Genomic DNA, 16,310 nt, shown 5'->3' on the forward strand with positions numbered 1-16,310 from the left:
TTTGTGGAGGAAAAGCATAGTATCCACGATGGATGGCTTCAATAGCCTGTGTGTTGTGTTCATAATTAGTTGTCTTATTATTTGTTGATTTATTATGACTTATGTTTACATGTCATACATTTAAGTGTTTACACCATGTATTAAATTCACATTTCTTTTATTCTATGTTTCACAGAAAGAGCTCCGGCCACAGTCTGAGTGTCTGAGTCTGAGCCACCAAAATATTAGGGCCGCCCATGCTCACTAATACGAGCCCCATGACAGACGAATCCAGCCATGGATCTGTCTGACACTTAGTGAAGTGTACATGTAAAACCACTAATGAGCTGCCCCCGCCCTGGTGTCGTGGTGCCTCCTGTGGATTAAGGTTTACTGGCCACTGAGCCCAGTGCGTGAAAGTCCAGCTCCTGCAGCGACCGCAGGATTCCTTCCTCTCATCTCTGGAAGTGTGTTTAGGTGGAAACGACATCGCTGAAGAGCCCGGGGGCCGAGTAAACTTCTCCCCCGCTGTCCCTCCGTCCGTGTCCACCCTGTACTGCAGCAGGACACGCTGTCCTGTCACACGTGCGTCTCATTTACGCGCAGATCAGAGGGCTTCCGTTTCAAGGAAACGATGGAGGAGGAAAGTTTCTGACGCCTCTCCGTTTTGTTGGGACAGTCCGCAGGAAAAGTGGAGATCAGTTTTCGCTGCCTCGTCCCCACAACATCAACAAGTCAGAAGTGTTTGTATGGATTTGAGGTTAAACGGGTCTCCAACACTGAAATGTCTCAGGAGTGGAAATGCAGCTTCACGCCTGCCTGCTGCTTTTTATTATCACAACAGGTAATGAAATGTGTCTGTAACTGGAGTATTCATAATATTCTACATGCTTTTTTTTTTTCCTCAAATCTGCTGTAAACCTCTGGAATGCTTTGAGCCTTTATTTTTATTGTCTGATAAATTAACATAAAGCCATAATAATAGTTTAATAGATTGATATATAGTAGATTGACAATGCTCTTTTGTTAACATCATTTGGTTTCTGTAAAAACAGAGGTAAACTGATTTCTTTTAGGTGTCTTCCAGCTAAGAAAGGGATAAGCACATGACATTTATGTCTCTTTCAAACTAAATTATCTAGTGAAGAATGTCACTTCTAACAGCTCACAACTGTATATGTCTTCATTCCTTTTTTTCTCTCTCCTCAGATAAAACATTGGTCTTGTCGCTCTCAGACTGTGGTGGAGATGTCAGTGTGGGTCAGGAGCCAGTCGGTCACATTAGTCTCATGTTACCTGGACCTTTTACTGACACTAACAGGCTCAACTCTGTGAACCACCAGTCTGACAAAAGCATTTCAAACTGTACATGGATGATTGATATTCCATTAGGTAAGTCCCTCATTTTAAAGGTAGCGTTGTTGGACAGCGGTTCACGGATATCAGTGCACTGTGTCTGGAACAAAGAAGATCATGGTCAGGTCCTGGAGAGAGGGGGGACAGCTCTGCTCTCCGGCTGTGATGGAAACAAAGCCACCCTCACTTGGACAGGAGTGGGACACTCCTCAAATGTAATTCAGCTGTCCTATCATGGTGAGAAATTGGTAATCTGTTTTGCTTATTGAGTCAGTTTGACCCACTTACCAGCACTTGGACAGTGATCATGAGAGTTTGATCAGACCCAGCTTTTGCTCATGTTGTTGTTGTCTGAGTGAAAGTGTTCTGTTTACAGTGAAAAGGGAATGTTGTGGTCACTCCCATGGAAACATTTGGTGGAAATGTATTGTTTAACATGTGCTGTGAGCTGTAAATCTGTCAGTCGGAAAGTTCTTATCACCCTCACTGGGGGTGTGAGAGATGTTGTGGTTTCCACTCTGCCTCTCCTCACTCTGCTCCTCTCTGTTTTTTGTTTGTTCCTGGTGTTGCAGTCCAGGAAGATGAGAGGAATTCCTCGTTGGACAACACCAGCCCATATTCAGTCCGAGACCATATGCATTCGACTCGGATAGGCACCAGCTTTACAAGCACAGCTCCTCCAGAGTTGGTGAGAAGGACAGAGACGGTGAGAGGTCACCTCCATGAAGGTCTGGAGTCGAGTACAAGACTTCAGTCTGTGTCTGGTCCGTCCTCTCTGGAGCAGGACCTGCTACACCCCACCTCACCCCTACAGGGACTCAGTGCTGATGAGAGGGGAACTCTCCCTTTTCCTGAGGAAGGACCAAACAATGGAGCGGATACATCTGGTGTTGCTCACCGCACCGATAGTCCCGTATCTGCAACACACCCCTATTTTCAGCATGCACTCCACACAGAACCATCAAACACAGAAACAAGCTCTAGCAATGAGCTCCCTCAAACCCAGACGGCACTGACAGATGCAACAGCCAGTAAATCCAGCACCTTTATTGGCACAGGCACATACAAACCTGCAACAAGTCACACGGTTACACATTCAACCTCACAAAGTTATCACACACTGTCCACCTCCATTACCGTGCCTATCACTTCTTCTCCGTCTGAGCTACCTCTCCTGACAACCTGGGAGAATGCTACTGTCCTAATCCCTCATAGTGGGACACCTGGGGAGAGTCAAGCCCACTCCAGGAGAAACCAGAGAAGCACAGACCGAATCATCTCAGATCTGACCTCTGCTATCACTACTGACCCTTCAGAGTCACCCTCTGACCCTTGGCAGGATTCCTCAGGCAGTGTGCATGTTGATAGAAAACCCACTGGATCATCTACATCCTCACAGTCTCATGCCATGACTCAGCTGTCATCCACCAGCTACATCACAGAGTCTGACAATGCTTTTAGTTCATTTCATCCAGTCATGAGTGGAACCGGCTCATTTGAATCAGTAGCATCTGATGTTTCCAGTCCAACGGCTTTGTTTGAGCCTTCTGGTCAATTTGATGACACAGTGAAGCTGCACACTCCCACTGCTTCCACACAGAGTCAAACTAACTTGCCGCAAAGCACAGGGAGCCTCACACGCTCTCCTCACATGTCTTCTACAGCCACACAGACACAAATGACGACAGAGAGGGCTCAAAGAAGGTTCCTTGATAGACTTTTGACCACAGACACTATTCCCTCCTCCCTCGGTGTTACAACAGTTGAAGGCAGTACTTCAACTTTCACAGGTCCATCACCATCACCCAGTGAAGCACTGACATCGGCAGGTGTTGTCCAAAACTCAGCTGTAACAGGAACAACTACCGAAACGTCTACACAATATCCAACTTACACACATGAACTCGCACCAACAAATTCACCTGTTCATCCTGTACCATCCAGTACTTTTCTACAGCAGTCTGCAACTACTCACACACATACCACCGACATTTCACACAACTCTCACACACCCACATCTCTGTCCTCTGTGACCGAGTCCACCACCATGCCAAAAGTCTTTGCCAACCACCAAACTGAGCCTACATCAGCACAAACATCAACAATGAAATCTGCATCTTCACTCACACCATCCCATGAATACATTAGTACTACGCTTTCGTCTCTGCTGTCATTCACAAGTGCAAGATCAGATAACGGTGATAGAGATGCAGACGTAGAGACGGAGGATGAGTCTTGGCAACCTTTTCACAGCATCTCATCCACACGCACTCCCACAGCTGGACCACCACAGCGACATCCACCATGGACAACCCCACATTCAGGTCAGGAGAGCAGTGCAGCACCCACAGCTTCTCCCTTAACCTCTGAACCCACTCAGTGCTCCACAACCAGTCGGACACCCCAGTTTTACATCGTGCCAGACCAGCCTGCAGCTGTTCGAGGTAATGTTGTTGTGCTTTTGTGTGTAGTTAAAACTGTAGGTTTTCTGGAAAAATAGTTTATCGTTGTCTACAACTGCAGGCTATTAAAATACAACAGACACACTTGTTTCATACATGAAACTCTCTTTTAGACGCTTTCCTTTTTCTGAAACCATCTGCAGTTTTTTGTCAGTGCTGCAGCACCAGAAAGGACCTGTACGCAGTGTAACGGTGATAGAGATGTGGAACAGTCGATAGGAGCGTTGCTCTCTCTGAATTTTCCTGTGATCTGATGGGTCAAAGTGCATCATGATAATCAAATTTAGTTGTAAGGTTGTAAACAGAGCCAAAAGAATGTGCAGAAGTGTCGTTCCTCTCCCGGAGAAATTGACGTATATTATGCCGAAAGGGTAGCATCAAAAGCACCAAAAATTAAAATCCTTTAAACGTTTTGGCCCATTTTTAATGGATGTATTTGATTGTTCTATTCAGTGGAGTCAATTGAGCTGCTGCTGCAAATAATTGTTGAAGAGTCCAGATCAGCTTTTACCTCTGGCTTGGAGGAGGACACTATTGCCTGGGTAAGAGCGTGTGAGGAAAACACTTACAAACACACATTACATAACACCTTTGAAGGGGTTTATTTAATAATGCAAAGCAATTGCTGCCTGTTTGTTTCAGGTGGAACCTTATCTACAGAAAGCCCCAGGGTTCAGCAGGCTGCTGGGGGTCTGGAGCAGGTGAGGTGCATGTATAGTAGAGTATGGCACATACATAGACTATATGTCTGATCTTAAGCACATTCCCAGCAAGAAACACACAATTCTGAAAGCGACACCCACCCCTTCAATCAATAATGGATTTACATGAGTGAAGGAAGTTAACTTGACTTGAATTTGTTGAAAAAGGGAAATGGTCTTCTGTGTTTTTCAAACACCAATAGGCCATGATTTTTATCTTACCAGCCTCTGCGGGTCTAATTTAATAGAAATGAAAAGCACAGCACGTGGTTCAGTTGCACTGGGTTGTGTTAAAAGATCAAATTACTGCTCTTGTTGTTGTTGCAGTGGCCATGCAGTGCAGAGTTTGGTGGAGTTTAAAGCCAGCGGTGCTCTGCACTGGCTCAGTGTGACGGGTCCAAACTCACTGCTGGAACGAACAGGTCTCGCTCAGGCTGCTCGTGAAAGGAGGAGCTTCAGATCGTCCAAGATCACCAACATCACACTGGGAGGTGAGCCTGTGTTCACATTCATGCTCACCTATTTCTACGGTAGGATCTTCATATTTCAGCCCGGTGACTGAGGGGTTAAAGTGGAGTATAGTAAGGGACTGTTTTCCACCTATCTCCTCTCATTTCCTGTCATCTCTGTACTGTCGACTCTGATGAATGTACAGTGCTCAGTCACAGAGAGGAAATTCCAATGTCTACCTGCTAGCCTAATTACAGACAGACCTGTGTAAACATAATAACTAGGTTAGATTGACTCAGCTTCCACCAAATGCAATAATGACATAGCTGATTAACAGGCTTACTCTCATATTAAACCTGTTACTATGGAATGTCATCATTATCCTCCTTTCACTTTAGGCTTTTGCCGTGTGCACATTAATCATGACACAGGGGCTGCACTCTGATGTTGTCATAACACTTTATACAATTTGTTCATGGACAGTTGGTGTAAAATAAAAGGTGATGCATTGCAACCAACATTGGTAAATTGCTGTGGTAATAATACACATACTCCTTATACGGACATTATTGGTCACTTCAGGCTTTACAAAATGCACATTTTTTCGTCTCCTTATGTGTTGTTGAGTCAAAGCTATGATTCATTTTATATCTCATTTGTTTTTTGCAGAAGTCACAAAATAGACAGTTTCTCTTATATTTATTTTCGTAAAACGAGCCGAGTGAACTTTAGACTGTGACGTAGTTCCAAATTTCACAAATTCAATCAAATTTTAAGCATTTGGAGTACTTTTTGTTCATTTGTTCAGGTGTGTAGTTGCTGAGATTGCCTATAGGTTGTGCTGGGAAAAAAAGGATATAAGACCCTCTATATTGCACATTCTTATAGCCTCTGTACATACGTTTTAACGTAGTAATGGAAAAAAGAAGCCCAAATGCTCTGTGTTCAGTTAAAAAAAATGAGTGATTCTCCACTTAAAACCGTAAATTGCTCTAATTGGACATGAAACTGGAATTCAAAGTGAGAACTTCCTTGCTATGTGACTACTGTTATTGTCTTTATGTGCATAGAGAACAGAAACAGACGTTTCTTCGTCGTTTGCAGCTGCTGCAAAATGTGACCACATAACACCAGTTTTGTCCTCCCTCCACCAGCTTCATGTCCAGCTCAGGGTTGATTTTAAGACTCCTGCCAGAGTAATGTGATCCTCCAACCAGCTGCTCCTGGATGTTCCCAGGACAAGGTGCAAAATCAGTGGCTGCCCCCAGTATATGGAATAGTTTACCTAATCATCTAAGAGTCGCCCATATTCTAGAAACTTTTAAGTCCCTATTGAAAACACACCTCTTCTCCTTGGCATTCAATTCAGGACGAGCTGGACAACTTGCCTATTTCTATTGCGCTGGTTCTTTCTTATTTTATTATATCAGATATTTCTATATTTATATACAGTGCTTAACACATTTATTAGACCACCACCCAATGTAAGGTTTACGAAAATCACGTAAGACAGATAAACAGCTGATTCTGAACAAAATAGTGACACGTTGTAATTGCGTTCTTGCGCATGTTGTAGTATCTAAATGTAAATACAACGCAGGACATCTTTGACAACATTTTAGAGGAAGCTGAGCTTGAGAGGACAAAATCCACTGTGACAGAATGACCCTTTAACACATCCCCCTTCCAGGTCTGCAGGGCGACGTGTGTGACTGGTTACTTCAGTGTCCTGCAGGCTACAGATGTGCGTCCCACCCTGAAACTGCAGCATATAACTGCTCCTCCGCCTGTCACTTTGACTACTGTCACCACCATGGCATCTGTACGCACCATCCAGGCCAACTCCCAGTGTGCCGGTCAGAACATACACTTACACTGAGACGCAAAAGCTTCAGCACTGATGAGATATCTCTGTCCATCCGAGACGTGTCTGTGCATGTTATTGTTTTTCTTTGTTTTTGAATTAGCTGCCTTGTGGGAGACGACTTCTGGTACATGGGCCAGAGGTGCGACATGAGGATGACTCGTGCGCGGCTCGTGGGTGCGTGTCTTGCAGTCTTACTCATCATGGTGGCAGTCATCGGGGTTTTGGCCTTTGTGGCAGTGCGACGCTACCGAGCCATTCTGATCCAGGCTAAAGTCGACCAAACTCGCAGCAGGTACTACCAGCTTTGTTGTTTTTATGTCTGTCAAATTCTGTGATCATTGGCATTTGGATAAGAATGATCTGAGTGAAAGTTTCACTCATGCAACATGTGCATGTAATGCTCAAGCATGTCTTGATTAAACCTGTCGTAATAAATCTTTTTCCCAACTGATATTACTCCACATAAAATAGTATGACAGAGGCTTTCTTTTATGAAAAATGTGTTATTTTTAAGGGTTAGGTGAAATAATAATTATGGTCATCCTAGTATTGCTAATACAACAAATGTAATTGTCTAATCTAAGACTTTTGCACAGTATAATCTATAATATATATAATCACAATACAAAGATTAATAAACACAGTGCATTATAATATTATGTGCAGGTTTTTGTACAGGGTGAAATACTTTTCAGCACCACATCTTGTATTTTATACTTAATTGTAAAAGAAATATGAAGTATATGTAAGAAATATGTAAGAAATAATAATTATGGGCAGCCTATGGCCTATACTGGAAAGGGAACTTGGCTTGCAATTTTTATGCGTTGCCAGTTTGAATCCATAACCACAGTGGGGCCACATCCAGTGTACTCCTAGTGCCAATGGATTTTGAATAAATATCTAATTGCGATTATTTTTGACAGGAGTTGTGATTCAAATATGATTTGAGAATCATTATTCTTACTTTCATTGGAAAAACATATTTAAAATGATTACTGTGTCATATTTATGCAAATCGGTGAGAAACAAAGATGTTCTCTTCAGTCTGTAGAATAAAATGTGTATAGATACAATAATTAATCTAAAATTATATCTTGACACACATATTGCACCCCCTGCGATTTGAAAATTGCAGTAGGCTGTTTTGCGATTTCGATTAATTGTTCAGCCCTTGCCTTGATAAATGGGAGGGTTGCATCTGGAAGGGCATGCAAGATAAAAAAAAAATAAATTACAAAAATATGCGGATCACTAGTATTCACAGTAAAATTCACCACAAAATACTGTATGAAAATCCAGGGTTATTAATGCCTAGATCATGTATGTTTATTGTTGTTGCTGTGTCCCAGCAGTTTATACTTATACTTGAATTACCTGTACAGAACGACCAAGCATAAAATTGGTAGGATTTCAAAACTACTCATTTGATTCCATGAAGCGATACTTGCCCATTATCACAACCAACACGACACTAAAGACGACACTACATAGAAACAGTCAAATACATAACTTGTGGTAAGGTTTACAGCTTTTTTGAATATGATAAAATACATGATAATTGGACAATGAATACACTTTTACCACACAGTTATCACACAAGAACGATTTAAATTATGTGGATGGTAATTTAAGGGAAACACAATAATACATTTGACTTAACATGACCCAAAATTACTGATTATTTTGTTTGGCGATTATATATATATACTCATAGTACATGCAATTAGACTAACGTCCACTAGGTGTCATAGTCTGCCTGTGGAAGCACTCCGAAAGATCAGCACTGTGCTGTGGACCTCTGCTCATGCACAAATCTTCCTCTCACACTTGCAGACACCACACACAGACCATCATGACGTCAAGTCTGTCCTGTGCTGAGCTTTTCAGTTATAAAATTTCTGTTACCCACCTTGAAATTATTTTTACACCATGTGCAGCCATGTGCTTATTTCAAAATATTACCATAATTAATTTTTATTCATCTTTATCCATACAGCATTAAGTGTTTAGTCTTTTGTTGTGTCTTATTTAAATGTCAAGTCTTTTGTTACGTCTTATTTAAGGGTTAAGCCTTTTGTTATGTCTTATTTAAGTGTTAAGTCCTTCGTTATTTTTGCTATTTTATTGTGTACCTCAAGCCGGGAGTCTCTGCAAAAATTTCATTATGTCCTTATAATGACAATAAAAGCTTCTTGAATCTTGAATCTTGAATGAAGGTTAGTGTGGGTGTTTTCTGGGGGTTTCTGTTTCCAAAGACTTATGGTTAGGTAAACTGGAAAGTCCAAATGGACCACAAGTGAGAATATGATTTGTCATTTGTGAATAAATCATTAAAATCATTAAAACTGATCAATTTTGGTTTTGTGGACAAAACAAGACAATTGAGATCATCATAATTTCCAGACCAAACACGTATTCGATAAATCGTGAAAATAGTCAGCAGATTCATTATAGTTGCAGCCGTACACCATATTTTACCTGTTCATAGAAATTGGCCCTCCAGTCACTGAAAGTGACCAAATCCTGCCATGTTACAACTTACCCTATCCTTCATTCAATTCAATTAACTGAATACAAAGTAAACTAAACAAAAACCCTTAGCCTGATTTTGCACTGTACACATAGTTTTTTCCAAACATCTTATTTAATGTGACACAGCTCTTACGTACAGTAAGTCAAGTCTCAGTGTTTGCTCTTGGTGCTGAGATTGGTGGTTTCCTTGCTCTTCTGTTGTTCAAAAGAATTATTTTGAGTACAAATATTGTGTGCAGTGAATAATCACCCAGGATATGGAGTTCCGCAGCCGTACTCCTGAAAGCACTCCTGTTCCTGTGTGGCAATTCTTCCCTCCTTTGCCGTCTCATCCTATTTAATCATTTAATCACCCATTATTATTGGTGTATGTTTGCAGTTATCGCAGGTTCAACCACTTCGATGAACTATCAGGTCGGTTCTGGTTGCGTTCGTGGGCGGGATCAGCAGACTCGGTGGACAACCCTGCCTTCACACGCTCCGATGAGTTACTGCACCTGCGAGCGCTCGACCGCCCCTGCTGCTACCATGACGACACACTGTCACTGGCCTCCACCTGCCCCAGCCATGGAACACACATCAACACAATCTACCCACACAGGTAGTCAAGTCAACTTTATTTCTAGAGCACATTTAAAAAAACGAGGGAGGTCTTTAAAAGGGATTTAAAATGTTCAGTGGTGGGGGCAGATTTAATTTCCATGGGTAATTTGTTCCAGTCTTTAGTCAGGATTTTGGCACATCTAAAAGCAGATACACACACATGCACACCGGTATTTCACGTGACGTGCCAATATAATCGACATTATTAGAATGTTAATGCTAGTGTTACATTGTTCTCTCAAAGGTGTTTTTGAATATTAGAAACAGCAGTGTCTTTACACTTTTTCAGGTCGCATATGAGTGTTCTTGTTAATCTTCTTTTTAAGTTTGCCCAGAAATAGAGCAGAAATTATTCCTTCACTCATATTTATTTATTAGGAAATGTCTCCTCTGATACTGCAGATTTTGCAAATACTCCAAATGGATAGCGGAGGAGATCCAGAAGTTTTGTTTAGATGAATTGAATTAAAGGTCTTTAAATGAATGTACAAGTAAAAGGACCAATATTTGAGGCTACAACAACAGTAATTGGTTTATTATTGTTGTCAATTTGTAGTTGTACTACTGATTAATAATTCCACTAAAAAAAGTGAATAAAACCCAATTAATAAAACTACATTTCTGGTCTTCTCTATATTTGTATCTTTAGCCATTAATATTGACAAAACATAAGGGTATTTACAATAATTGTGTGGCCAAAACTAATCCTTTGGCTCTTTGTGTTACCTGCAGCTCTCAGTATGGTTGGAGGGGAAGTGGAGTGAGTATGGGGGAGGGTGTGTTGGACTCCGGTAAGGCCAGTGATCTTTCCGTCTGTAGCTGGCCCGTGGAGCCCATTCACTGGACTCCATTCCCACTTTTGCAGCAACTGGCTTCCCACAGGACACCCACAGTGAGTGTTTGATTCTGTAGAATAGAATAGAATTTTATTTAAATAGGGACAATTCTGTTATTTCAATACTAAAAATGCAATTCATGTGCTAGTTTGCAACTCTTGTCCCTAGTTGGGCTTTTACATGAACAGCATGATGACATATACATGATCAAACGTGTGTGTTCTGGAGAGAGATTGTTTTCATGAGGTGATTACTGCATGTTGTTGTTCTTGTGTGAAAGCAGGTGAGGGTTTCAAGGCCACGGTCGTACTGTGAAGGCATGGAGCTGGTGGAGATGGGGAAGAGCTGGACGGCTTGATCACACGTGATGACGAATGAATGAAATCTGTTTTGACGCTTTTGACGTTTGTAGCACATCTTGGCTTTCAAAAGATCAAATGTATTGTTTGTTTAAAATAAAAATTGTAAAACAACAAGTGAAAATGTGTGAAAGTTGTTGTGTCAGGAGTGTAGAGTTAATTAACTTTAAGCTGAGGTTTGTTTTTGCTGTTGTTGATACCGTTATTGTGCCTATTGTTTGGTCTTTGTGTGTAATTATCAGACCTAAATGAGGAAGCGGTTGTGTGTTTACAGCAGCAGCGCAGAGTCACGTCCCATCAAACTCCTAAAGGACCATGGTTTTGTTTGGGCAACAGAATGAACTTCTGAAACATTTTACGGGAGGGTGTTTGTGTTTGCAGTCATCAGAAATATAATCATCAGAAAAAATAGAGTAAAACAAAACTATAATCCCCCACTCCACATATTGTAGCTAATCACATTGTCAATCTAAACAAGCATTTAAGATAAACAAGAGATAAATGAAATTAAAAGGTTTTCATGAGGTGACAGTCAAGTGCATTTGAATTTAGTGCTGGACCCTCTTAAAGTGTGTCGTATATTTTCTAATTTTAAGTTGCTGAGCACTTCTTTCAGCCATGATGTGTGGGATGGAGGTGCTGGAGATTTCCATCTTGTCAAAATGAGGCCAGTAATGTCGTGAAAGCTATTACATTTTTGGAGTTTTGCTAGAGGCAGAGCAGAAATACCAAATAAAGCGGTTAAGGTGTTAGGTCCGATGTCGGTCTCAGTCACCTCTGACAATGTCCTAAAGATCTTCACCCAATAACTGGTCAGAGATGGACATGACCAAAACATGTGTACATGATTAGCCGCTTCATTATGGCACCTCTCACAAATTGCATCAACGTGGTCATATATTTCAGAGAGTTTCAGTCTAGTCCAGTGTGTGCGGTGAACAATCTTGCACTGGATCAGTCCATGTCTGGCACAAATTCTCTTTAAGATTAACAGTACACAGCAACAACACAGTCAATATGAGTTAAAGGACCTTTAATCTGTTTGATATAGAAACATTTTGAATTCAACCGACAAGTTCTAAAAGCTCCTGTACAGTTTTTGATAATTTATTAAAAGACGTACACAAGACAACCGTAAATAATCTTTCATATACTGTATATATATTTTTTTATCTTTATTTACCCAGGAAATTCCCATTAAGATAAATAACCTCTTTTTCAAGTGAGTCCTAGCAAAGAATACAAAACATTCAACACAGTTAAAACACATGCAGAATACATCTAAGTGTATCTTACAGTGAAATACCGATTGATAAATGTATCAAAATAAACTACAAAATACAGCAGGCACAGCAAAAATAAACTACTGTATTTTTTTATTTTCAAAATGTCAAAAATATTCAGATTCAAGGAACTCCTTAAGTATCTTTATTTACTTTCTTAGTGCTCAGAAAGCTTGTGACTTAGTCACTGTGTTGCAATGTGTGACAGCAAACACCACAACATCGCATGTCATGTATTGTATTCTTATGATGTCATTGTGGTGTTTTAAAATAATAATAATAACAATTGTATGTATTTCACAGTATTTTAAAAATACAAAAATACAAAAAAAATTGAAGTATTTTGATATAAAATATAAAGGAATTTTCCTTATCTCAATAAAATACAAATTGCAAAAAAAACAATATTTTGTATTTGAAATACGTATTTTAAATAAATGTATCAGAAATAATGCCCATGTAATGCCCATGACTTCAGAATGGGTCAAAGGTCAGCGACAGCAAAAGTATTTGGGCCTAAGCCACAGAATCGTTTTTTAATTTCATGATGTGACATAGTTTACAGACTGTAGAACGGGTGTGACATGATCCCTTTTTTTTTTTAATCACTATCATGTAGGCCTGAGCTGCCCCTCCTCTCAGTGTTGTGCAACAAACGCTGCTGAAATGTGATGCCCTAAATGACTGGGAAAGATCGGTGGAGAGTGAAACGCTCAAATATGCACACACTGGCCTCACACTGCTCTCCCTTAATTGTTGTCTCTGTCCTGGGAAAATGAATAAGGAGGTGATTGATTCGGGGGGGAGAGGAAATGTGGATAAATATGTTTGAGAGAGAGTGTGTGAGTAAGTGAGAGAGGAAGAGGGATGAGTGAAAAGTGGACAGAAGCTACCTGCCAATTTCTTCCATATACGGTCTTAGTCAGAGCTGAGAGCCAGGCCTGTAAGTTTCTCTGACTGTGCGAGTTAGCAATGCGGGGTGTGTACTGTGTGTGCGTGTGTGTTGTAACGCATGCAGGATTCAAGTAGTGATATGAGTTGAAGAGAGGCATGAGGATACAGAGAATATAATGAGAAGTTATCATCAAGAAGAAGCAAGTGAGGAAAATGTTTGAAAATGTAAATTAAAAAAAGTGCAAATGTGTGGGTGAAGAACACAGAAATGATCAGACACACACACACACCAAGCCTTAAAAAGGGAGATTCATTCATTTCCTCAGACTGGTCACATGACCTGAGCAGCGCATTCTTCCCCCCATGTGACTCGGTCCAGTATCTCCTTATATGGACGTCATCCAAAGGAACTCTTAAAGGGATGGTTGTCCTGCCCTGTGTGTGTGTGTGTGCGTGTGTTCCAGGTTTTACTCATGTTGTGGGGACCTAAATCGTTTTACACAGTCTCATTATGGGGACAAAAAGCAAGTCACCATAACAAATTATTACATTTTAAGGTGAAGACATGTTGTATGGTTAGGATGAGGTTAGGGTGAGGCCAGTAGTAGTTATGGTTAAGGTTAGAATGTAAGTCAATGTAATGGAAACCAGACTGTGTGTGTATGCACGTGTGTGTGTGTGTGTGTGTGTGTGTGTGTGTGTGTGTGTGTGTGTGTGTGTTTGTATAGCAGAATAATACCATTCTGACAAGCCAACATGATCAGCTCCTTGTATTCTGTCCTTGGCTGCTCCCTACCTGATGACATAAGGGGCCCATTTGTGCTATAGGCCTGTGTGGTCACTTCCTGTATGCACCTACAGAATTGTGGCTCTGTGAAAGCGACTTCCTGTGTCTTTTAGTGAACCAGCTCCCTTATGTCCTTATTAGGAACATCATGTAGAGCCAGTGAGAATTCCTTGTGTAAGTTTATGGGCCTTTGTCCGGTGCCCTTATTGAGTTAAAACACCATCCCGACCCTCCCACATAATAGTCTCTTCTCACAAGATCGTTTTTTAAGCAATGATTTGAAATTGTGCACTCTTTAAAATAAATATATGTCCAAACAAGTACAGTGCTTCATAGACCACCACCCAAAGTCACAGCTGCCCTTAATTAACAGCATTGGTAATTATCAAACTCATTTCTGTAATGAAAAAAAAAATATATATAATTGTTATTGTTATTCAAATTTACTGTTTTACAAAAAAAAACAAAAACAAAGTAAAAGGACATTATTTAATTATAGTTATCAACTTGCATTCCTGAACAGAAACATTAGTTTTAGTGGTTGAATGTTATGCTTGATTAATTTCTTACTTCTCAGATAAGCCCAGTGAGCTGACTCCAATTTGGGTATATAAATAACAATAACATTTTTTGCTTTAAAATATTGACATGTTCTTGCTGTACGTCAGGTGACAGAAATCCAGTGAATTAAGGATTGTGACATATCTGGGAGTGAACCTGTGTGATTCACACATTCATGAATAATGATTTCATGAAGGCGTTCTTTTTTTAAACTCCAAATATAGTTATGATCTTGTGATGACACACCTGTTTACTGCAGGTAACTGAGGCAAGCCAGGTTCTCCTGTCCCTTCCGCTCACTCGAACATAATCAGAAGTGATGAGAGATGACAGATTTACAGCCTCACAAATATTTGCTGTAAACATATCTCAGCTTGACCACGCGACACGCATGTGTGGAATGCCAAGGGCAGACGTGTCAGCTGACGTGTGAACCGTGCTGTCATCAGTCAATGAGACTGTCACCACCCCAAGTACTGGCATACTAACCTAAAGCATCTTCACTAACTAGCCAATTTATTAGGTACACATGTTTATATTCTTGTTGATACAAATATTTAATCACCCAAGCATAAGGCAGCAACTTGATGCATTTAGACATGGTCAAGACGACCTGCTGAAGTTTAAACTGAGCTGTGTTTAAAATATTTTAAAAAAATGTCTTTGACCAGCCTGTTGGGCTGCCACTGTGTACCAAATAAAGTGGATGGCAGGTGCGTGAAGAACAAGCTTGTTGTCAGTGCAGTTCATTTCTAAATTCTGGATTCCCCATGATGGTTGGATTGCTTTGTCTGTGCTTCTGGACGTTGATATCATTTTACATCAAAGTGGAGCAGAAGGAATTCAGATTAAGCACTTTGTGTAGCCATAATGACTCTGTGAAGGTCCCCATCCCAGAATGCATGATGACAGGGGTGAAAACTTGTATGAATGGACGAACAGAAGGCTCTATGTCACATGTCTCAAACTCAAGGTCTGCGGGCCACTTCCGGTCCGCTAGGTAATTATATTCTACCCAAGAGATAGTATGTTGTGTCTTTCATGCTCCTCAAGTGACACACTTATTAATACCACTTGTCAAGTCGCGTCACCCATAAATGCATTAAACAAATTAGTGGATGGTGTGGAGTTTGCATGTTCTACATGTGTGTGTGGGGGGTTCCTCCCACTGTCTAAACACATGCAGATTTGGGGATTAGACAAATTGGACACTTCAAATTGACCGTAGGTGTAAATGTGAGAGTGGAATTTATGCGGCCCTGTAATGGACTGGCGACCACTCCGGGGTGTACCGTGCCTTTCACAGTATGTGAGCTGGGATTGGCACCAGCAATGAGGAGGATGAGTGAGTGAGATGTGGACTTTAAAAACACAGTGCTGGAAACGTCTACTAAAAATGATTGATGATGAGTACAGCAAATGATTGGCTAAGATACATGTATGTGCTGTTCTACTGGAGACAGCAGAGGAAATTGCATTAGATACTGCTGATTTCAATGGAAAATCAATTTATGTTCTTTTGTGACTACTCCAACAGATCATCCAGTGTTGCTATTTAGTCCTTCTGAAGCTCTTCAATGAGTAAACCAATGAATCACTAATGTATCTCAACCTGACATATCTTTAATTTCAAATTT

General features: G+C 40.7%; 1 protein-coding gene across 2 annotated transcripts; it reads left to right on the forward strand.

Moving 5' to 3' along the window:
- The first annotated feature begins 287 nt into the window (after positions 1-287).
- si:ch211-14k19.8 (flocculation protein FLO11) lies at positions 288-11,265 on the forward strand. 2 transcript variants are annotated; one of them, XM_044029336.1, is made up of 11 exons: positions 288-823; positions 1,189-1,572; positions 1,908-3,779; positions 4,251-4,339; positions 4,440-4,498; positions 4,826-4,989; positions 6,639-6,804; positions 6,916-7,107; positions 9,730-9,951; positions 10,686-10,845; positions 11,070-11,265. In XM_044029336.1, exons 1-11 carry the CDS (start codon positions 781-783, stop codon positions 11,145-11,147), a joined length of 3,429 nt encoding a protein of 1,142 aa, XP_043885271.1. In that variant the 5' UTR covers positions 288-780; the 3' UTR covers positions 11,148-11,265. The 2 variants fall into 2 exon arrangements, with proteins under 2 accessions (XP_043885271.1, XP_043885272.1); XM_044029337.1 differs by having other exon boundaries at positions 290-823; positions 11,073-11,265.
- The last annotated feature ends 5,045 nt before the right edge of the window (positions 11,266-16,310 follow it).

This window comes from Solea senegalensis, linkage group LG6, assembly GCF_019176455.1.
Source record: "Solea senegalensis isolate Sse05_10M linkage group LG6, IFAPA_SoseM_1, whole genome shotgun sequence".
NCBI lineage: Eukaryota > Metazoa > Chordata > Actinopteri > Pleuronectiformes > Soleidae > Solea > Solea senegalensis.